The following is a 24875-nucleotide window of genomic DNA, read 5'->3' on the forward strand; positions in this document are numbered from 1 at the left end:
GCGATTTTTCCTGCAGCGTCTCCGCTGTTGGTAAATCATGGCGTTTATGTCCCGTGGGGCCCCGGCCTAAGGATATGTTCACACAGAGTTTTTTGCAGGCGGATTATGACGCGGAACCTGCCTTAAAATCCGCCTGCAAAAAAGGCTCCCATTGACTTCAATGAGAGCCGCTTGCTTTTTTTCCCCCGCTAGCTAGCGGAAGAAAGAAGTGACATGCCTGATCTTGCAGCGCATTCCGCGGCTGTATCAGCTGTGGGTTCGCGGCCTGAGACACACTCCTGTTAAGGCCCATTCATTTGGGCCTAATCAGGAGCAGGATGCTAGCGGGCCAAAAAACCACACGGGGGGGAAAACTTTTCCACCATGTGAACTAGCCCTAAAGATGCTCCAGATTTATCATTCAGCATTTGACACTTATAGTTTAGGACTGTCTAGTCTCATTTTCCACAGATGAGTTACAAATTAAAGCCTAATTCACATGACTGTGAAAAACTGGCATTTCTAAATCAGTTGTGTGTGGGTATATTCGCGTGTTTGTTTGCTTTTTTTGTTTTTTTTATGGTCAGAAAAAACTTTTAAAAAAATCTTGAGTTCTACCGTATATTTGTCCATTTTAGCAAACTACAAACTCAGTGGGTTCGATAAAAAAACAAACAAACTCCAAAACTAATGAAATTCATCAGTTTTCTGTACAGTCCAAAAACTCCTGACACTTGGCCTTCAAAAACAAACTAACACTTCTATTTTATGATGGCCACATGCCACACAGTTGTGTGAATATAGCCTAAGGCTACATGTGCAGGGCAGTGAACAAAAAGGACATAAAGAGGATAAATCATTCAATCCCAACATCTATTTTCCATCCTACTATGATTGTGGAGAGGCTTGACATGGACTTATTAGACCATGCACGCCATGCTAAGAATTCTGGGAAAAGGATATGCAAATGAGTCCTTCTTGATGGATAAGGAGAGTTTGCCCTAGCACCATGTTCTGGAAGGCATTAGGTTTTCTTGAAACCTAATGGCATAATCTGGGAGTAAAGTCCTCCAAAAAGAGTTCTTAATTGAAAATCCACAATAAATATACCTCAAAATCAGTAGATATTAAACTAATAAAATCGAGAGACCCTCTTTAATGTTACATTGTTGGCAGTGATGGCAATACATCCTTTACTTTCTCTTGTAAATGTTTACTTAGTGATAAGAACATAAGAAAATCAATCAAGACAAGAAATGAATAAGTTAAGGTTATCTCATAGGTCAGTCTAGAATACTCTCAGAAGTAATCTATTGTAGTAGATAACCTGGCCGACATGGGCTGAACCTAATGATCTGAGGTAAATCGTGTGGCCTAGCAGTATTCATGTTAGAGAGCCTATCAGCAACTCCAACAATTCAGGTTCTTCGTATCTGTTAATAGGCTCGGCTCCACTGATTCCAGCACAGTGGGAATTTTTCCCTCTAGCCCCCACTGATCCCAAGTAACAAGCGCAGGTAGTTTTGGTGCCTGATGTGCTATGTAAAGGTTATCCAGGATAACTTGTTTTTTGTTTTTTAACTTTCTTTGTCCTTTTTGCAAAATACAGATTATCCTGGACAACCCCTCTAAGCTCTACAGTGTCAGAAATTAAGTGTCAGGCAGGGGATGTGATTCAGCGCATAATTGGTCCTCTTTTTACTTGTCATCTTTTAGCAAGGGTCCCCTGAGATGCCCCATTTACATTATATTGTCAATAGACCCCATGTATTAGTGCAGCTATTGAGCATTGCTTTAGCTTTCTGCATTAATGTTATAAATTCCATACACTATTGTTTCAAGACCTTCCTAGGGCCACATGCCCGCAGCTATATTGGTTTTTACCAAAATTGAGGAATGGATCTGTATACCGCCAAAGAAATGTCTTTATTGTATCCATATGTCATCCATAATTACGGATAAACAAAGAAACTTATTCGTTCCCATACATTGGTATGGCCGAGTCAGTGCCACAAATACAGACAGGAATAGGACCTGCACCGTATTTTACAGATGGTTTATACGACCCAGACACTGATCTGTAAAATCTACAGATGGGTGTATGGGACAGTAGAAATGAATTGGTCCTTATACTATCCATAATGGCAGATATAAGATTGTGTGCATGGAGCCTTAGCCTGCACATACACAGACACATGATGCTTTCCATTGTCTTCTATATCTCTACCCTCCCTGAATGCTTTTATCTTGAAGTTGTGAACATCATGGTTTGTATACATCGGTGCCCATTTACACTATGGTTTATATACATTGGGTACCCATGTACACTAATTTGTATACATTGATACCCATGGACTCCTGGCGGTGGTGGTCATTCCTGTGTGGGCTAAGGTAAGCCCTGACACAATGTAGTGACTTATTACGCCATTAGACATCAGCACTTGGCCTTTCTGATATTTCTGCAGAATGTGGACAACCTCCAAGTATAAAATGTAGGTGTAAGAAATTTTTCACATTCTTCTTCTGTGGAATTTCAAGATGATCTGCTCCAGAGTTTTCCTGTTATTGGTACATCCCAGTACATGGCACCGCAGAAACCTTGGGCATTGGTTGTAACCTCCTGGTAGAGCTAAGACGTACGACTTGTATACATGGATCTATGAAATGCGCTTCCCTTCCTGTGCCTGAACACTACACCGAGCTGCTAGTTGTCGCTCGCTCGCCCTCCCTTAGGTTTAGGGCACTTTGTGCTATTAATCCCGGCAGAGTTTGTTTTTTCTCCGCAGCCAATTTATCTTGCCACCTGCTGCCACAAAAATGTCTTGCCACAGTTGTAAATGGCAGCACTGCCTAGGAACAGGCCTGGTACAATAAGGTATTTGCCTTGCGCCTTTTCTAGTAACAACTTTTTTGGCTCTCGGCCTCAATGTCTGCTTTTGATCTATGCACAAGCTATTACAAGCAGCAGTTCAATGTTTTTCTTGTTTTGTGTTAAGTTTGACTTGTGTTTTTTGCCTTGTATGCTTGAACAATACCTGTATGTCATCCCCTTCAATTTGGTGAAAGGTTTTGGTAACCGTAAATACTTTTGAGGTCTTTGTATGCTGTTCACTTGCTACATCCTCTTGTGATTTTTGCCCCCGTATTACCTTAGATCTGCACACCTGGGATTTTGGATGACCATACTCACAATAACACAATGATATAAAGAAAGTTTAGCTTTTGTTTAAGATTTAGTTAATATTGACAGTGTCAGGGTAGGTTCACACTGATGTTATTAAAGTCCATTAAAATGAGAGCAACAGATATTAACTATAATATGGCGATGGAGCCCCACCCGTCTAGCGTCTGTCTGCATTCACTCTCATGTTAAAAAACAAAAAAAACAAAAGTTGTGTTTTTTACTTACAGGACTGTTTCTTCCATTACAAAAGTAAGCAAGCATCATGGGAGAATTGTCATATTGTTTACATTAGAGTCGATGGGACAAACTCAGATGGAGGGGGCTCTATCTGTGTCCGTCACTCTGTCGCTATTAAAGTCCGTTGACAGAATCCTATGATGGATGAGAGCAATGGATATTCACAACGGTAGTGTGAACTTCCCATACACCGACTCGTCATGTGTAGCAGGAGTGGAACATGAAACGCCCAGGCCTGAGTGCAAAAGTGCACCCCATAAAACTAGGCCGTGACCTGTACTCCCATACTAAGTGGCTAAGGTACATAGTATTGGGTAAGAAATATCAAACGTGCTATAAAATGTGTGCAGTTACCAGTCGGACCAGAGAGAGAAATTGTACAAAATTTTTGGAAATGGCACATGCAGCATAATACATGTGGTGCAACCTGGCAGCAGGAGTGTTACAGTTTCCCTTCTTCATCCAACATTATCTATCTATCTATCTATCTATCTATCTATCTATCTATCTATCTATCTCCTATCTAGCTATCGAATTGATCTTTACACTCTCATGTCTTTAAAGCTGTTGGCACAGTTCACAAGTTCAGCCAAACCTGTTTTTCTGGAAATATTTTTCAGTATTTAAGGTAAATTTACCACACATAATAAATGTAGCACTTTCTTTAATTATTGTCACAATTTGTGACTGAAATCTGATCCATTTTACCTAGTAAGGGCTCGTTCACATCTGCGTTCGGGTCTACGTAGTTCAGGTTTCCGTTTCCTGCCTAAAACAGAGGCAGGAGACAGAAACCTGCAGGAGTCTCTCTCACCCATTCATTTGAATGGGTGAGAGAGATGTCCGGCCGTGAGCAGCGGTGAGCGTTTTAGGCTCTCCGCCGCGAAATCGGGTTTTATAATCCGGACACAGAGTCGGACATGCACTACTCTGTGTCCGGATAAAAAAATCCGGTTTCGCGGCGGAGAGCCTAAAACGCTCACCGCCGCTCATGGCCGGACCCGGTCTGAGCTTTCCGACTTCTGGCATGCAGAAGACGGAAAGCTCAGAACGGACAGGAGAACGCAGGTGTGAACCTAGCGTAATTCCACCTCCTATATCCAATTCATTCACACCAAGGACTGGAGTTGAGAAGTTGCTTGTAGCAACCAGGGCCCATTATTATGGTTAGGCCCAATCCACAGTAGAGCAAGTCGATGAGCGAATATTTAGTTGACGCGCGTTCGCTTCCTTGTCAGTTAATCCTCAGACGTGTTAGCATTGGATAATGGTGTCAGGATCGCTCACTCTGGTGCTCACACTGCACCATGTAAATGGTTACCCTTATGTTCTCCTTCTTACCTGTCTGGATTGCTGGGAGTCCTGATGTTTTTTTTTTATCCTTTGACGTTAGTGGAGACAGGATTGACTGAGAGAATCTGTAAAACACCTCTCAATAAGTGACATTTGCATAACTGTTTTTTGCATAAACAAAATGTACAATGGCCGCCCTGTGTGCAGGCGGAGTGCTTCACCTGGGCCCTGGGCTGTTTACTGTAGAGTTGCATTTATTATATTAGGCAAATGTAATTTGGAGCTGGCAGACACTGGACGTGCTGTGTTCCATCTATTATATAGTAAACTTCCCTTACTTAGCTTCTAATACACCCAAAAACTTATCACCTACATTATTTTTCACTTGAACTGGAACAGGGGAAAAAAAAGTTTCTGCCAGACACCCATACTAGCGGCTTTGGTCCCCACACATAGGATTGGGCATGTCTAAATCGAAGTGACAGGTTCTTATCTCCCCAACAACTAAAAAAGGGAAAGTTGGGAGACTACAATACATATTAGATGGTTGGTTGGTCAGTCTAGCCAGTTCAGCAGATTCTGCTTATATACATGTGGTGTGTATGGCCAGATTTATTTCGGCATACAAGGCATAAAAAGCCACATTTTTTTTAATTTTTTTTTTTGCACAAATTTTTGACTTTTACCGCTTTGCCAAAAAGGGGTCAAGGCAACAGTATGCGCAGGGGTCAGTGCTTTCTGCCCCGCCAGATATACCAACATTTACGCCACACATCTGGCTTAATTCGCACACATAAATATCCCAATCCTGACTCTGTTTTCAACCAATGATCAACCTGGAAATCCTACAGGTGGAATCCTTAGGGCTAGTTCACACGGAGTTATGGTAAATGAACTCCGCGTGTACATATGAATGGGCTGGAGCTTCGCGCCATGGCTGATTCAGCCACAGAATCCGCGGCAAGATAGCTCACTTATTTTTTGCTCTACTAGCTAGTGGAAAAAAGAAGTAAGCGGCTCCCATTCAAGTCAATGGGAGCCATTTTTGGCAGCGGATTTTGAGGCGGATTCCGCGTCAAAATCTGCTGCCATCTTCCCTTGTGTGAACTAGCCCTAAGTGTCATTTTCTCCACTTTAAATAGCCCATACACAATGAATAACAAAATACAGCTCTCAATAGAGAATGAAAAGGAAGAGTAAAAAATTGCAGGATTTCACAGAAAGGAGCTAAATTTGTTAAGTATATTACAAAATCAAAAGTTGTCTGAATGTTTAGTTACATGTTTAGTCTTAACCAGTGTGTATATTTTATGTTAAAGTGGTTGTCCCACTTTAGACACTTCTACCCTATTAGAGGTAAGTGCCTGATCACTGGGGAACCCACCATTGCGACCCCTAGAGATAATGAAGATTGATCCGTAAGTTCTCCTGAGTACTCCATAAGGGGTGCTGCCCGTATGACCACTAGTTCATTCACTTCTATAGGACTGTTGGGATGATAATTTCCAGCCGCCCTATAGAATGAGGCAGTGGCCTCTCGTATCCACCCCTACTCTATATACATAAAGGACTTAGAGGACGTTTGGGGCTCTTGTTCTACTGATTGCTCCAGAGGACACAAGTCACATGGAAACCTTTCTTCATCTACTTTACTAGCTTTATTTTGCAAAGTCTTTTTGCTGTGTACATTGTTTTTCAGGATCCTCTTCACCTATGCCTATCAGAACTGCATTGCGCCCAAATATATGACTATGCGATGCTTATAGACTGTGTACGTTACCACGGCTGTACAATGTAGAGGGTTCAGAGTTGTCTGTAAACAGTTTAGGTAACCTCGGGCCTTCGCTGTAAGTACATGCCTGAGTAAATTGCTTTCTGTGCGGCTTGGTCCAGGATTATTGCAGAACAATAGGACTCTTTGTTGTATATGATTCTTCATTCATGCCTTCCTGAAGTCTGTGACACACCCTAAAAACATCAGCTGCATTTTCAGTCTGTTTAGTGTGGGCACATGGACTTTTCCCACAAGAGATCACATAGGTGGCTGTATTTATTTGCTGCACTTTGTGAATAGGATTTCATAACGCTTACTGCTACAAGGATCTGTCCTTTCAGTCTGCCGGTCAGGTGTAAGGTTCCCATTGATCTAGTGTTAAGGAAAGTTCATCAGTGTTTGACTTCAGAAAACCCCTTGAAGGAATTGACAAAATTCATTACTTTGTGCATTTCCAAGGTGAGGTTTTTTTTCAAGTGAACCTCACAACAGGACTCTTCTCCCTGCCCCAGTGAAGTTTAAACCGGACCTGTCACCTTTCCTGCCATGACTGTTTTAGGACATACCTGCTTTTCCAATGTTATAGCCATTGCAGGGCATTTTTGTGGCGTTCTACAAATTGATATATTAATTGACAACTGGGTGTCACTAGTTAGCGGTATGTCTGATACTTTGCAGTCGTCGATGACCATATCAGACTGTGCATAGATACAACCCTTTTACAAGGCGAATAGTAACCCCCAGCTGTCAATATACACCTATTTATAACTTGCCCAGATAGGAAGACCTCATTAATCCTCCTACTATTTATAAATGTGAAAGTTTGTGTGTTTGGATGTTTGTTCCTTAATCACACAAAAGCAGCTGAACGGATTTGAATGAAATGTGGCACATAGATGGTTTTATCCCGGTAAATGACATGGCTTCACGACTAATATGAATTTATATTCACATACTATATTAAACTGCTCTTGCAGCAGCTTATCTCAGCCAGGTCTGTTATCTCTCTGTGTAAAAACACACTAACCCTCAGTACTTTGTTTACATACATTTATATATTATCTGATCAGCTCCAGGCAATATGCTGAGACATTGGGTAGGAAAACACCTTTAATCCAAATTGGCAGTTTGCTACTTTTAAGCATACCAGGAAAAAGAAAATCTAATTTGTTGCAAAATTCTTAAACAACGAGAGCTATGAAGGTAGCCAGAAGTCAGAGTTCTCCTCAAGCGGAGCTGAGGGGGATCATCGGTGCCAACGACCTGCTCATTACATGACATCCCAGCGAGTAGCTGTGATGCCGGAACAATCACAGGCACAGTGCGAGGAACGACTTCAACAGCAGGCCAGCTTGACAGTTGTCAACAAAACCGGAGCACGCGGATTATCAATGCCAACAACACGCTCATTATATGGCTTCCCAGCGAGCTGCTGAGATACCAGAACAATCATGGCCACAGCGTGAGGCAAAAGTTCAGCGGCAGGCCAGCTTAAGGACTGCCGGAGCAGGCGGATCATCAACACCAACAACACGCTCACTATATGGCGTCTCAGAGAGCTGCTGAGATGCCAGAACAATCACAGGCATGGTGTGAGGAACAAGTTCAGAAGCACTACAGCTTAAGAGCTGCCGAAACAATGGAGCAGGCAAAACATCGACTGCAGCAATTTACTGAATATAGGCGGATTATCGACGCCAACAACACGCAGACGAAGTCACTAGTGAATAATATGAGTGTTTACTAAAGCAGACATGTCAGGTCCTCTTCAAAACCACTATTTGCAGTAATGCACACAAAGCAGCAAAGTATTCACATTCCGTTTGCTTTGTAGCTGGAAGTCAAGGTAAATACAGGCACAACGTTGAGTCTGTGTGCACATGGTCACTGAGTAAACTATGGACTGCATATAGCCAAATAACAAAATTAAAGAATTTCTCCCATTACATTAGTTTGACAATTATATATTTTTTACATTCGAAATGCTTATGATTTCCTGATAAAAGGTTACGGTGTTCCTGGATCCCCACTGATCTTCAATTGATGAAAAATTATAAGCCCAGAAAACCCCTTTAAGCCACTCCGTCTTGTTCTGTACTATAAGTTCATAAGATGTCTGCTAATGGAGAGCCACGTGACACACGTCACTCCGCCTCCTTCCTTCAAACCCTCTACCTGGTGTCTTATTGGATAGCAGGTATGGTTTGAGTTGCAACACCATGCGCCAAACATGGGGCAAAGTCAATCTTAGGCCGAGGCCCTACAAAGTGGAAAAGCTGTTGTTGTTGTTGTTTTTTTTCTCTTTCCATCCAACCAAAGCCAAGAGTGGCTTCATCAGGAATGGGACATGTATAGTGAGCTCTTACACTTCTCCCTCTGCTAAATCCACTCTGGGGTCAGAAAACCACTGCAAAATCTGCAACAAAGAAAAGTTTTTCCACAATGTGGGACCTGTGAGAAAGTGTTAAGCAGAGTGCTGGAGTCCAGTTGTATTAGTCCCAAGTTTCTGACATGTATGTGGTCCAGGGCGGATCTGGAGTAGTCCTCAGCCCAAGTGTAGCTCCTGGGCCAGAAATGGCTGCAGCTCCTGCATTGCCATACAGTTCCATGAGGTGAAACGAGGTGTGTGGTTCTGTCCTGTAACCCTGAGTCCAGTGAGACTAAACTTCTGTTTTGTTCGTGTGGCTAGAAGAAAGTCACACGTATAGTTAGGTTATCCGTTCTGTTCAGCTAGTGGCTCAGACGAGCAGGTTTTTATTTTATTTTGTGCCTGAAGTCAAGGTTTATTTATTTTCCAGGTGTGTTTTTTTTTCCCTAAATTTGAGTCCGCACCACTGCTTCTAGTGAGCTAACTTCCCCACAGACCTAGTCTATCTCTTAGACAGTATCATGTCTGTCACATGCCCCTCTACTAGTAGACTCCTTATGGATAGGTCCACCATTAGGACAGTACAGATGGCGGATGGAACAAGGGGCAGCTTTTAACATTACTAGTAACCGTATTAGTGAATGCCATACACTTACATACACTTTAGATAAGTGGTGAGATAGTTGCTTCCCTTTATAGACATAGGCAGCTCGGAGTAGTTTAGCGTTTCATGCATTTAGAATCTGACGTAATAACTTAGGATTGAAATGGAGTTTTAGGGCAGAGACATTTGTAGCATCCACAGCTTGACTTTGATGCTGTTTTCTCACTTATAAATATCCTTGTGGTTTTGGGGTTAAGCCCGTTAAAGCCACATTGGCAGTCACATTGTCTTTTTGTAAAACTGCATGATGAAAAGTGTTAAAGGGGCTCTATCAGCAAAATCATGCTGATAGAGCCCCACATATACGTGAATAGCCTTTAAAAAGGCTATTCAGGCACTGTAAATGTTATATTAAACTACCCCCCAATTTTAAAATAAAACCCTAAAAAAGAATGTGATCTACTTACGCATCGTGCACGATGGGCGGGCATTCAGGGTGCGCCGTCTTCTTCATCCACGCCTCCTCTTCCTCCGATGTCCTCGGGTCCTGTCTTCCTCCGGCGCTCGCGAACTGACATTGATAAAAAAAAAAAAATGGCCTGGGCGCATGCGCAGTAGCCGTAGTAGAATCCGCATGCTACTGCGCATGCGCCCAGGCCATTTTTTTTTAATCAATGTCAGTTCGTGAGCGCCGGAGGAGGACGGGACCCGAGGACATCGGAGGAAGAGGAGGCATGGATGAAGAAGACGGCGCACCCTGAATGCCCGCCCATCGTGCATGATGCGTAAGTAGATCACATTCTTTTTTAGGGTATTATTTTAAAACTGGGGGGTAGTTTAATATAACATTTACGGTGCCTGAATAGCCTTTTAAAGGCTATTCACGTATATGTGGGACTCATCAGCATGATTTTGCTGATAGAGCCCCTTTAAAGAAAAAAGTGGAGGCCTCATTGAACCAATTGGCACCAAGAAACGCCCGATAGGGTTATGTGAAATATGCGGAGTTGTGAGAAGTTTGGATATGTATTTGTTACTTGTTTGATACTTCTATGACATGTTGGCCGTTCCTCTTACATCTGGGTGTACTTTACAAACTCAGAGGAAATTAATCACGTGGAATTAGTCATAGTTTTTTTTTATAAAGCCATACTTTTGGCAGCAGTTTCCACAGTTACCAAGGAGACTATTTTATATCCTCTGTGATCAGCTTTAGCCACAATGAAGTCCCAGTTCACTTTTTACATTTTTGTTTTCATTGTGTAACGTTTACTACATGTACAACACATCAGAGCCTACACCATTGCAAGACATCGGTTTAAAACAGACACCTGACCCACCCCATTATAGTCATTGAGGTTCGTCGGTCACTGTTGATGTCACGATTTAACGCTCAGTTTGTAATTTTCCATGTTACCCATATTGAAAAAAAAGTTCTAAAAAATCTTGCAGCTCCAACTACTGCCACTGACACAAGGTTCACACCTGCTTTGGGGTTTCCATTGTTCGGGTCCGCATTGGTCTTCTGGGTTTCCGCCTGATAAATGCGGATAGGAAAGTCCTGCTTACTGGACTTTTCTCTCCGCGTTTGTCAAGTGGAAGGGGCGGATGGAATCCCTGAACGGTGATCAAGCGAAAATGTGAGCCCAGCCTAAGCCTCAAATGGTCTCTTCATGTTTCCTATAGATGGACGTTTGGCCATAGACGCAATAATCTGGAGCAAACCCTATTGATTTTGAAGGGAACGTTTATTTCTAAGGTATACTTAAAGCGTAATAAAACTGAGGTATTGCCTTCAAAATTGTGCGGTTTTGGACCATGTGTTCTTAACCTAATAGTTTACTTCCTAAATCTGATACAAGAAAATGGAATGGCACAGGTGCTATGAAGTAATAGACAATGCTTATTACCTGTTCTCTCTTTCTCATATTGCATCTTTCCTTTGGGATTGTCTCGTGTCTCTGTTGCTCCCATTATACCTGCACCTGCTCTTATGCCCTTGTGCATTTGGTGGAGTCTGCAGTCTCTTAAGGGAACACTGTGCTTCAAGCAAAACATCATTTCTATATCCTTGTTCGCATTTATTATGCTTGTAGAGTGTGCGTGGTGTTACATCTTTGTATCTGTATACTGGAAAGCAACTATCCTGTTCTAGTTATTTCACCTAGTTAGTTGTCTGGTTCTAATCTGGATGGGTAGAACATACTGGCTCCAGTTTTATTTTGCGATGCATTACTTTGGGTGAGTTTCTACTAGCTGTGACAAGAACCCGCTGCAAGAACAGGAAGTCTGTGAGCTGCGACATCAGCCAATAGCTGCACAGCAGGAAGTGATGTCAGAGAATGGGGAATCGTTTTGGCATTTGCTGGTTACATGCAACCGGTTACATATTTCCTATGGTATTACGGTATTGACCTTTAGTTACAGCACCCCACTGAAACTTCCCTGTTACATGTCCCCAGTCCATTTCTATGTTCCGAACTGGGAGAGTTATACTTTTATAATCTGAACTGTGTCCTTTAGTATTTTTTCTCTATTTTTGTGACCTGTTGCAAAAGAATATAACTTAGGAAAAAAAAAAAAAAAAAACTGTCAGGGGACTACTACACCTCTGAGGTTGTACGCCTGGTAAAATATATGGTATTTGGAACCACGAATGTGCATTTTTGTTCAGTGTTAGCCATTTTCATTGGCGTAGGAAAAACAGCAGTGTGATAAAAAGCAAGAGTAATATCACGGTAACTCTTAAGCAGCTCGATGAGTAACATCTTTCATGCTCCACCCGGGATGACTCATGGTCACATTCTTGTGTGTAGTGTCTGGAGGGCTTCTAATTCTAATGCATAACACGACTTCGGGACTTCCTAAACAGACTTGGCAGGAGATTTCATTACAACTATCTTACCAAACATGTCATATGTAAAAGAGAGAAAAAATTCTCCAAGTGAGCTGTATCATATTTATGAAAAAATTGCACAATATATAAAGGTTATGACCACAAACTAACGTAAATTACTATGCTATGTTCACACCTCCATTGAGATTTCCATTTCGACATCGGATCTTTGTCTCATCGGGCCTAATTCGGATATGGCAGATTTGGTGCTTGTTCCTCAATAAAAATCTGCACTATTGCATTATATATGAGAATGTTTGTTTTGTTTCCAAACCCATTCACACTTTATGGACTTTTCCACTGTCAATTTATGGGTCTGGCTTAAAAATCGACAGTAAAGTATCAGCAAAATCTGCATAAAACAAAAAAACAAAAACCTCTTGATTGATAAGAAACAGAAGTGGACATGAGTGGAGCATGAGACGATATGCAGCATGTATTCTGTTGGTACTTTGAGCAATTTTTTTTTTTTCTTGCACAGGCAGTGACCATACATGGAAAAATTGACTGTTACAACATTAAACCAATGATGCTGCCCATTCATTCTCTCTGGGTCATGGGGTTTCTTTTCTTTCTTTTTTTTATGTAGATTGTGAGCCCCATATAGGGATCACAATGTACTTTTGTTTTTTTTTTCCTATCAGTATGTCTTTGTAGAATGGCAGGAAATCCATGCAAACATGGGGAGAACATACAAACTCCTTGCACACGTTCCTGATGGGATTTGAACCCAGGACTCCAGTGCTGCAAGACTGCAGTGCTAACCACTGAGCCACCATGTTGACCCCATGGGGTTTCTTTTTGTAAAAGATTATGAAGAAAAATTTCCTGTGAGGGTATGTTCACACAGCTGAATTTGAGGTGGATTCCACCTAGAATCTGCCACCCGTTAATTTCCATGGACACTAGTAGTAAAAATTAAGGGCCGTACTCCAATCTTCAGGCACTTTCCACTTGATAACTCCCATTGAAGTAAATTGGAAGCAGGAAAATTCCATTGGACTGGTTTGGATCAAGCAGAAAAATTCACATTCTAGAAGCTGAAATTTTTCAGCTTGTTCCTCTGTGTGAACATACCCTAAGATGACTTACATTTAGGAGCCAGTAATATCATGATTCAACTTTTTTAAAAAAAAATAAATTTTAATTGCATTTTTTTTGTTTTTAAAGTAAAATTCTATTTGCTCCCCTTGTTTTTGCTTTTTTTTTGCCATGTTTACCTTCTTCAGACTGTCACACAAATTTCAATATCAGACAAAAATAACCTAAGTAAATACAAAAAATGTTTTTTAAATGATGACTTCATTTATTAAGGGGAAAAAGCCATCCCAAACATCCTGGCCCTAAGTGAAAAAATAAGAAATTCAAGAACAGATGAAAAATAAGGTCATTGAAACCTAGAATAGTGAATCTTCGCAGGAGTTTTGACAACTCAGAGTAACGTCTAAAGTACTGTAGGCCTCACTTTAACTCAGTTAAGGACAGTATTCAAGATTCAACAAGACTGGGCAAAATGGTATCAAGGGAGAGTTCCAAGGCAAAAACCACTTGCTGAGCAACACTAGAACACAAACCATCTTGATAATTTTTTGGTGAAAATATTCTGTAGACTGACAAGACAAATTTAGACCTTTTTGGAAGGTGTATGTCCTGTTACATTTGGCATAAAACTAAGGGCTCGTTCACATCTGCGCCCAGTCTCCGTTCTGCAGGTTTCCGTTTCCTGCATAAAACAGAGGCAGGAGACGGAAACCTGCAGGAGTCTTTCTCACCCATTCACTTGAATGGGTGAGAAAGCTGTCCGGCCGTGAGCGGCAGTGAGCGTTTTGCGCTCTCCACCGCGAAACCGGGTTTTTTAATCCGGACACAGAGTCGGACATGCAGTACTCTGTGTCTGGATTAAAAAATCCGGTTTCGCGGTGGCGAGCATAAAACGCTCATGGCCGGACCCGGTCTGTGCTTTGCGTCTTCTGGCATGCAGAAGACGGAAAGCACAGAACGGAGAGTAGAACGCAGGTGTGAACCTAGCGTAACACAGCATTTCAGAAAAGGAATATCATACCGACAGTCAAACATCATAGTGGTAGTGAGATGGTCTTGGTCTGCTTTGCTGTTGGATGGATTTCTGTAATTGATGGAACCATGACTTCTGCTCTCCTGAAGGAGAATGTCCAGCCATCAGTTATACTTGGGTTCTACAGCAGAACAATGATATGAAACACACCAGCAAGTCCAGCTCTGTATGACTGAAAGAAAACAAAACAAAATTAAGGTTTCCAAATGGCCAAGTCAAAGTCTGAACTTAAATTAAATTGAGATGTCGCGACATGATCTTATCCAGGGCATTCACGCTTGAAAACCCTCCAACTTTGCTGAATTAATATGTGAAGGACTCATTGCCAGTTATCGCAAAGTCTTCACTGCAGCTGTGGTTTAACTTATTAGGTTTAGGGAGTAATTACTTTTTCATATAGGCCCAGGTTTATTTGGATAGCTTTTTTCCCTTAACAGTTGAAATACCCATCGAAAAACTGTATTATGTATTAACTCTGATTATCTTCATCTGATAATAAAATTTGATCATCTGAAAAATGCAAGTATGAGAAATTACCCATCGAAAAACTGTATTATGTATTAACTCTGATTATCTTCATCTGATAATAAAATTTGATCATCTGAAAAATGCAAGTATGAGAAATCTGTGAGGGGGCAAATACTTTTTCCCAACACTGTTGTCAGGGTCTGGGGTTGCTAGGTGGGGTGACATAGACACACAAGTCCAGATTTTTAGTCCAAAAACGTAGTTTTATTTTCACTCCAAATAAACAGTGTGGCAATAAAAGAAAACAATACAAAAATAAATACCTGCCCGGCTAGGCTCTAACTGAACATGGGTTACCTCACCTATAATAGCAGACTCAATAGTAAATTGCAACAACCAGGACAGCTCCAACAATGTGACCTTCCTGCTGGCTCTCCAGCCAAGCTCTGTCCAAAGTCTTGCTGCTGGAGCTGACCTTTTAAACCTCACTGATGAGGACAATCCACAGGAGCTGACACACTGCAGAAACATCCACAATGTGTGGACTGGAGGGGGTGTGGAATGACAGGTCCCACTGCCAACCTACCTGCCATTCCTAAAAAATCCAGCCCGATACTGAGCATGTAACAAAATGCAAAGCAGACAAAAGCTGTCTGCTGAGAGTAAGTCATTCCTGGACTTTCTCTCATCTTGCCCACCTGAGTAGTCTGGGCGAGATGTACACCCCCTCCATTATTTTGCCGGTCATCGGCTTACACTGTATATAGAATGACTTCTTTTTAGGCCCTATTTGTGGCTTCCCTTGACTTTAATAGACAGAATGGAGCCCAAGGGATTTACCATACCTTTGGTATTCATTTGTATACTGTATATACTCGAGTATACTTGTCTTCAGGGTAAAAAAAAAAAAAAGTAAAAAAAAAAAAAAAAAAAAATAGAAACAGCAAAATGAACACCTCCATCTTTCTTACAATGAGTGTTTTTGTTTGTTTTTCCCCACGTATATGTTGTATAAATTAAACATTTTGCAAGTTATTGGTTGTGTCCCATAAACTACATAGGTGACTGTATTTCTTCTTCTTTTACCTTTCTATTTTAAAAAGCTAATTTTTTTCTTTTGTTTTTTTTTTCTGTTCTAGGCCAAGATGATGCTGGTGAGTTTTTGGGTTTTTTTTCCGCTTTGTTTCTGTTGTGATTCTTATAACCGAAGATGTAGTCCTAAAGGAAAAGGGAAGCTTTCCAATGAACATGATCCGGCAGCCACCATCTTACCTTCAGCGCTGAAAATGAAGACGTGTAGCATTGGCCAGCACCCATCCAAATGAGCTTAGGAGTTTATTATTAAGGAAGGTGCCTGTTGATGTCTTAGCTCCTCACATATGTCTTATGCATTCACACGGACAGGATTACCGCTGATACCACATTACACAGCATTTTTTATCAGAGTACAACATCTGTAGTATCTACGTCTGTTTATGAGCAGGTCAAGTGTCTGGTGTGTTCATGGTATAGATTGCTTCGATGTAGTTTATTTTCATGATTTTGAAGCACTTAAAGTTGGGTCCCTTACAAAATTCATGGCCTAATGATGGAAGCCTATTTTGGTTGACATCTCTCGGTTCTGCCCCATCCCCCATTAGCCTGTCATGTTCACTTCGTTGGGTATATAAGTCATTGACCTTTTTGATTTTACTTATTTCATCCACTGGTTCCCTTCCTGGTACATATCTGGATGCCTTTGTGGGACAGAGGGGGTACTATGTCTCATTAAGGAGACGCCACTGTGAGGTGTACGGGACTATTAGACCATGCATGCCCTGCTATGAATCCTCGGTAAGGAATATCCAAATAAAACCTCCCTGGTGGGAAAGAGGAACCTTCTCTAGCGCCACCTCTTGGAAGACTGCTCCTTATAAATCAATGCCTGGTTTTCATGAAACCTAGTGGCATAATCTGAAATAATTATTCTGGTTTTACTGTATTCCCAAATTATGCGATTAGGTTTCATGAATTCGGGCATTGTTTTATAGGGACCTGCTTTCCAGGATTGTGCTAGAACAAGCTCATATTTTCCACCAAGGATGTTCTTATTGGCTTATTCTTTGGGCAGTATTGGTCAATCTCTATAATCATTACAATATTGCCTTGAAGGGAAGTGGATATTTTACCCTTACAATATCATAGTTTGTACATTAGGTGGGCTGTCTACTGTATAAAATGTCACAATCTGTTGTTTTCAAGATGTTTTTATAATTTATAGACTGTTGTTTAAAGGGAATGTACTGCCATGAAAGGTTTTATGGAACAAATGCAGTAGTACTTCAATTAAAGGGGTTGTCTGCAGCTTACTGGTTCCACTGGTACCTGGGGGTTCTGGCCTCAACCTGTGTCACGTGTTTGGAAGCCGTCCTCTGACCCTTGGGTTGGTCTGCCCCTTCCCTCTCTTTCACCAATCTCTCCTTTTCTATGGGGGATGGCTGTGGAATCAGAGTTGTGGAGTCAGTCAAGACCAATTTTGGTTGTAGTAGGAAACTGTCAGCCAGCCCTCATAGCACAGGTCATTGTGAGGGAAGGAAGGAAGAGGGCAGAGAGGGTCAGAGTGCTGCTGCCAATCACATGACCCTTGGGTCAAGATGAAGATGGAATCCCCAGGTCCATAATTAAGAGTCTACTGGAGCACATAAGTGAATCTAAACTCCCTGGACCACCTCTATTAATAGTCTACCATGTCCCCCATGCATATTCAGATGCCACCATCATATTAGCGAACATATTAGCAATAAACATAACTCTGTTATGTATGTCATTTTTAAAGAGTTGGCGAAAAACACATTTGAAGTCTTAGGCAGCTGACGCAATTGGTGCACTGGGGGCGGGGCCTTCTGCTCTCTGAAGCGCTACTTTTGCTCCTCAAGCAGGGCTGTGGCATCAGAGTCATGGAGTCAGTCGGGACTAGTTTGGGCTAGAGTTGGGTTTGGGAAAACAGTTAAATCATTAATTGTTCTAAATTATATTATGCGATGATTGATATTGTATAATTAGTAGATGCATAGCTTGTTGTATATTTATTTTCTTAGGAATTCAATCATTAGTGTTTGGTGGGTTGTTTTTTTTTTTCATGAATTTGAGGATCTTTCCTGCTTCTGTCTGACCATAGCTGACAAAGCCATTTCTAAAGAAGTCAGATGTTGGACGGTGGAAAAATAGTCAACTCCACACCCCTGTGCTAAAGTAGGATTGGTGATGTCATAGAAGCGGGAGGATCAACTTTCACTAAACAAGGTGGCATGATGATGGCAGTGTAAGTGGCTAGAGCTCCAGGAATCTAAAGCTCCACCCCCAGTGCACCAACTGCCTCATTTGCATTTTTTTTAGCTTACAAAAATGACATGCATAAGAAAGGTGATGTTTATCACTGTAATGGTGTTCTGTAACACTGCGGCATCATCTGACCATGCATGAGATTGTTGTAGACTCGCTTGAATTTTCTTCTTGCTTTTGCCTTGGGAGTCCAGTGGGCGGTCCTTTTAGACAGTGAGTGGGACAGCCCATTAGACTCCTAAGCCCAGAATGAGTGGTAAATAAAGTTCTAGAACAGGGGTAGGGAACGTACGGCTCTCCAGCTGTTGCAAAACTACAACTCTCAGCATGCACACTTGCTCTGCTGTTCTTGGAACTCCCATGGAAGTGAATGGAGCATGCTGGGAGTTGTAGTTTCGCAGCAGCTGGAGAGCCGAAGGTTCCCTATCCCTGTTCTAGAAGTTCCACAGAATCTTCTACAAAATGATATATCAAACTGCTCAGCTCCTCCTGCTATGTAACATACTACGGTACCTATAAACCAAGCTGTATGTTCTCCTGTAAACCATGATAGCCAAGTGAAAAACTATTGAATGTGATAAACTTTGTTTTCATGATCTCTCTTGTTGTGCTGCAGGATTTGACCTAATGGATGCTTTGGATGGTAAGAATAAGTTCACTCATTATTAAAAAGAATATATGTATAGATGTGTGATAGATAGATAGATAGATAGATAGATAGATAGATAGATAGATAGATAGATATGAGTATGACTTTATATTACCACAACATTGTTTTAGTGCAACTTTCAAAAAAAAATCTATTTACCGGAAAGGCTGCCAGTAGATTTCCATTTTTTTTAAGGAGGCTTTCTACTGAAAATGTAATTGCTGTCAATCATTCGGGTCTATGCAGCTGAAATCTGTGAGACTGTCCTGCTCATCCAAATGAGGCTTGCAAATATCTATGTGCTGCGGCCTAAATAACAACAGGCGGTGGGGTTAATGTAGTGTGAATGGAGTTGAGACGATCTTGAAAATTAGTTTACTCATAAATGATCCCTCAAATCTATATCCACTACAAGCAGACGCGAAGGGCCTGGTGGAGGGTACTCCTGATGAGGAGGCGCTCCCTCTGTTACTGCAGGGGATATAAAGACTGGCGTTGCAATCATCAGTCTTCATAAACCTGCCCTATTATTTCATTTCCAGTAATTAAGTAAAATTCTGTAGATCATAAATAAAGTACGGGATGCATTCCTTTAAAGGATCAATATTCAGTTTGTTTGAATTTGTTTTTATTCATATTTTATTTTCTTATAAATTTAGAAAAGTAGCTATTCAGTACAAAATATGGTGTGAACAATACCTTAGGACTCACTTGCATGGTTGTATTTTGTGGCTCATGTGAACTGAACTTAATGCTGTGATTTTAAGTTCTACTAGCTCCTGTACTCGCCGCATCAGGATGTACAACTGATACACACAGATACGGCCATGTAAAAGTGCCCTACAGGATAAAGAATAGGATGACTTTTATTTTTTGACTGATCTCTCTCTTATTTTTTGACAGATGTAACTACAAAACCTAAACCAGATGAAGGTAATGAGAATACGGGTGGTAAATTGTATAATCCTTGATCCTTTCTGTGTGTCTGGTAAAGGATACAGTGACTTTTTTTTTTTTTTTTTTTCTGACAGGTGTGAAGCCAACTACAAAACCTAAACCTGAAGAAGGTGGTAAGTTGTATAATCCTTGAACCTTTCTATGTATTATGTATACACCTTCCGTATACAGTGGCATGCAAAAATCCGGATACCCCGGTCAAAAAAAAGACGGTTATTGTGAACAGTTAAGCATGAAGATGAAATGATCTTTAAAATGAAAGATTAAACACACTTATCTATAAGTTTAAGCATTATTAGTGTATTATGTTTGAGTATAAGTTTAGAGTGAAAAAGGGGAAGGAGCACCTTGTAAAAGTTTGGGAACCCTTGTAGATTAGTGTGCTCAGATAACTTTGACCTTCATTAGCCATTTAGTGCTATGGCTTGTTCCCTGTCGTTGTTAATGATCCAAATCTTACAGCTTTATAAATCCCCTAACCTTGTGCCAAAAAAAAGCAGCCATGGGTCCTGTTGGAGGTCCACAGAGCTGGAGAAGGCTATAAGAATACAGCAAAGTGTTTTTCAAGTTGCCCTCTTAATATAATGAAGAAATAACAGTTACCAGGATCTAGTTTCAGGCTTGGTTCACATCTTTGCTTGTTTCTCTGTCGTTCAGAGAGCCCCATTTCAAAACGGAACCCAGCAGAGAAAAAAGTCCTCCACAAGGCAGCACGGTAGCTCAGTGGTTAGCACTGTTGCCTTGCGGCGCTGGAGTCCTGGGTTCGAATCCTGCCAAGGACAACATCTGCAAGGCGTTTATATACTCTCCCCATATTTGTGTGGGTTTTCTCCCACACTCCAAAGACATACTGATAGGGAAAGTTTTAAAAAAAATAAATAAAATTCAGAAAAAGTGACCAGGCGGTAGATTGTTCACTGATGCAAAGGAGCAACATGCAGAACTTTTAAGTAGAATATGGCAAATTTCCAGCGAGATTAAACATACTAGGGCATCATTCCCTCTACGCCAGCTTTCTGGGGTTATATATCGATGTACATGTTTGCCACCTTTGCACCAAGTCCCAATCCGTGATTTGCCTGGAACATTGTGTGAATGTAATTGGGGAGGGCCAGGGTGTCCGAGCCTAAGTCCAACAGATTAATTCTAACTCATGGTAGTTTTCCTGTGTGAGATGCAATAGAAATCTAAGCCACTTGGCAGGTTATTAAGAATGACGTGTGATACTTGGGGCTTAATAAATTTGCCCTGCTAGAGATATACGGTATATGGCCTACTAATAGACATGTTTCGCATAGTAACTGCCCTGCTGTGTATAAAAGTTATGTAATGATTTAATTTAAATTTTTTTCAAGTCATACCCAAAGAGCCAACCCCAGAACCTAAGCCAGAAGTCCCTGATGGTGAGTAGAGGTGCAAAAACTGTGTAAATGAGTTGCAAAACATGTTCAATATGATTGTGTTTGGAACAGATTAACTCAGAATTTTGACACACTTTGCTTAGTAAAACTGTGTCTGGAATCTATGTGATAATACGTGTTTTTATTTTTTTTTTTTTTTTTTTTAGCCACACCAAAAAAGCCAACTGTAAAACCTCAACCGGGTGCACCCTTAGATGGTAAGTATCTGTTCACACTGTGAAGATATCATTGAACATTAAGACATTGAATTTATGTGACCTAAGTACCAATAACCAAAATAACTAGTTGTGAATGGATATATATATCTGTATATGAGAACCTCATGAAATGTCTACATTATATAGATTTAGTACAGTCTATTAGCTGGTCTTTCCATGAATTTTGCTTTTGAGAGTTACTGTCCCTTTAAAGAGCACCAGCCACCTCTCCTGTGCCGGAGTATATTTTCTTAGAACTCAGTGTTATTCCATTTGTCTATTATTCTTTATTTTCTTACATTAAAGGGGTTTCCAAGGACTTATTAATGATGGTGTATTCTTAGGATAGGTCTTCGGTTATAGATCTGCAGGGGTCCGATACCTGGACTCCAGCATATTAGCTATTTGAAGAGGCTGCAGCGCTCACATGACATCGCATAGCCTACAAAGTGGTCATGTAGCCTTTCAAACAGCAGATCCACGGTGACCTTGGGTGTCGGATCTGCACAGACTTTTAATACCAATGAAGTCCTGGAAAACCTCTTTAAAGGGATCCTATCACTCAGACATGATTTTTTTTTCTAAGTACCACGTCGGAATAGCCTTAAGAAAGGCTATTCGTCTCCTTCCTTTCGTCGTCTTCTCAGCGACGCCGTTCGCCTACAATCCCGGTTCTTGTCGGTATGCTAATGAGCTCTCTCGCAGCATTTGGGCGGAGCAGTCTGCGCATGCCCACAGGCAATGAGAAAATGGCCGCTTCCAATACTGTGCAAGGATACAGTGCAATACTTCCAATACTGTGTAAGCGGCCATTTTCTCGTGGCCTGTGGGCATGCACAGACTGCTCCGCCAAAGGCCCGAGGCCTTAGAAGTAACCCACCGCCGGAAGAATAGGAGGAAGATGACGCTGCTGAAGAAGAGGAGGTGCCGCTGGAGAGAGCTCTCTTGCAGCATTGGGGACGCTCCCAAAGCCATCTGAGCGCTGGGGCCCACCACCAATGCTGCGAGAGAGCTCATTAGCATACCGACAAGAACCAGGATTGTAGGCAAATGGCGGTGCGGAGAAGACGACGAAAGGTAGGAGAAGAATAGCCTTTGTTAAGGTTATTCCGATGTGGTACTTAGAAAAAATCATGTCTGGGTGATAGGATCCCTTTAAGGCTGAGACCCCACGTTGCGGAAAAGCTGCATTTTTTTGTTGCAGATTTTGCTGCGTTTTTTTGAGTCAAACCTAGGAGTGGCTACAAACGGAATGGGAAATATAATAGAAGCATTTATAGTTCTCCTTTTTGCTCTAAACACAGCAAAATCTGCAGCAAAAAAAAGCTGCATTTCCCCAACGTGAGGCCCCATGTTGCAAAATGGCAGCTTTTTTTTGTTGTAGATTTTCAAGCCAAAGCCAATAATGGATACAAAAGGAATGGGAAATATCTAGGAAGTTCTCATACTTCTCTTCTGTTCAGTCCACTCCTGGCTTTGGATTAAAAAAACGGCAGCACAATCTGTGTTTCCGCAATGTGGGGCCTCAGCCTAACAATTGGCTATTACCAATCCCTTTTGAGAGCAATTTGTCTTCTCTATAGCAAAGTACATATGTGAAAGCAAGTACTCTTCATAGTAACATGTATATTAGTGTACTGATCTAAAAAATGTGCCATGTAATCTCATGAGTAGTTATGTCTGAAATAAACATAATTCGGATCCCTACCTTAAGGTTTATATTTTTTTCTTGGTTTGTTGCAGACTTTAACTTGGGTGATGCTGTTGAAAAAGATGGTAAAATTTGTTATATAATATTTGTGTACTGTGTGTATATATTGTGCTATAATTGTTTTATATAATCCAGATTTCCTTCGTAAGACTAAACACGCATGTGGTACAGTAAACCTAGCTGGAAGCAGGTAGCATGCCATGCCAGTTTAGCTGTTCATTAAGTTTTAGGTTGTGTGTGTTTTGTTTCCTTAAAGTCTTAGTATAAAAATGGATACATAAATGGATAGATGTCTTTTGTAATCAAAGCCAAAATGCTGCCAATTGCCCAATTCAGCTTTATACTTGGCATTATATCCATGTAAGGTCCACTTTTTACCTAATTTGTTGTACCTAATTTCTTGCATTTATCTTAAAGGGCAACCCAAGCAGCCAACTGCAAAGCCTAAACCAGCTCAGCCAGCTCAACCGGGCGGTGGCGGTGGGGGTAAGTAAAATTCTGAATCCACCTGCTCCAAACTTATCTTCTATATCTAGAGAAGTTTCCTATGTAAGCGTAAGCTCACACAGATAAAAATGAAGAGAAATTCCTCTTCATATTTGGCCGTGGTCTAGCCACAATGGGATGCCTATGCAGCTCATCGGCTGTCATGGCTTTCCACTGCCAATTTAGGTCCAGAAGAATAGGCTAAATCAGCAGGAAGTCTCGAGCCGCAGAATCGAATAAATAAAGACTTGAAGTGCGTTTTCGTGCGTGTATGTGAGAGAGTGGGAAAGCTGGATCTCCCACTGGAGATAGTTACTAACCTGAGTGGGGACCATCCCTGAATAGCAACAGGACAAATAACATTAGAGAGCTAAAAGACTTAATCTGAAAAGGGTAGTAAAATCTGGATTAACCTGTAGGCCTCTGCCTGGAGATGGCCCAGAAGAAACTGTCTGCTTAAAGGGAATCTGTCGGGTATTTTCGGTCACTAAACCACCCACAGGTACTTATAGACTGGGGGTTTAGTGGCCTAAATCGCCCTGTTGTAAATCCATTCTTTATACTTGGCTACAGATGAGTCTGATGAGACTCATTAGACCAGGGGTGGGCAATTAATTTTCCCATGCGGCCGCATGAGAAATTGTAATGGTTCTAGAGGGCCATGCGAGTCGCGGCAAATTTAGCCCCACCCACTTCTCTGACTCCGCCCATTCTCAATCATTTTTCCATGTGCCCCACAAAGTAAAATCCTCCTACAGTCACCCTAACAGCATACACCCCCACATTATAACGTTTTCCTCCAAATGTCCCACAGTATTAAGTTCCTCTCCTGGTGCCCCAGTATAAACTAGCAGAAACTAGAGGGGACATTAAACTGGGGCAGCTGGAGGGGGACATTAAACTGGTGGCAACTAGAGGAAGACATGTCCCCCTCCAGCTACCCCCCATGGTTTAATATCCTCCTCCAGCTGCCCCAGTTTAATGTCACCCTCCATCTGCCCCATAGTTTAATGTCCCCCCTCTATGTACATTCAGTTTAACTGGCCCTCTACATCTGCCCCTATTCCCCCCCCCCCCTCTTGCTCACACATGCTGTCTCTTCTCGTTATCATCCAGCAGCCCCCATTGCTGGCAGCTTGCAGAAAGCACACAGTCCCATTCCCGTGTGGCTCCGCCCACTAACTAGCCATAGCCTATCCTGGTGATAGGCTGTGATGACATCTCACAGGTCCTTCAAAAACCTTCCACTAGCTATG

General features: G+C 41.5%; 1 protein-coding gene across 1 annotated transcript in view; it reads left to right on the forward strand.

Moving 5' to 3' along the window:
* The window catches only part of CD99 (CD99 molecule (Xg blood group)), a 46664-nt gene that overhangs the window by 6705 nt on the left and 15084 nt on the right, over nt 1-24875 (forward strand). Inside the window, exons 2-9 of the mRNA XM_075263862.1 lie at nt 16017-16031; nt 18815-18841; nt 19751-19780; nt 19879-19917; nt 21160-21207; nt 21372-21422; nt 23166-23198; nt 23551-23619. Coding sequence (XP_075119963.1) covers nt 16017-16031; nt 18815-18841; nt 19751-19780; nt 19879-19917; nt 21160-21207; nt 21372-21422; nt 23166-23198; nt 23551-23619 — 312 coding nt within the window. The remainder of the gene's footprint in view (nt 1-16016; nt 16032-18814; nt 18842-19750; nt 19781-19878; nt 19918-21159; nt 21208-21371; nt 21423-23165; nt 23199-23550; nt 23620-24875) is intronic.

The sequence above is a fragment of the Leptodactylus fuscus genome, chromosome 2 (assembly GCF_031893055.1).
Source record: "Leptodactylus fuscus isolate aLepFus1 chromosome 2, aLepFus1.hap2, whole genome shotgun sequence".
In the NCBI taxonomy this organism is placed as follows: Eukaryota; Metazoa; Chordata; class Amphibia; order Anura; family Leptodactylidae; genus Leptodactylus; species Leptodactylus fuscus.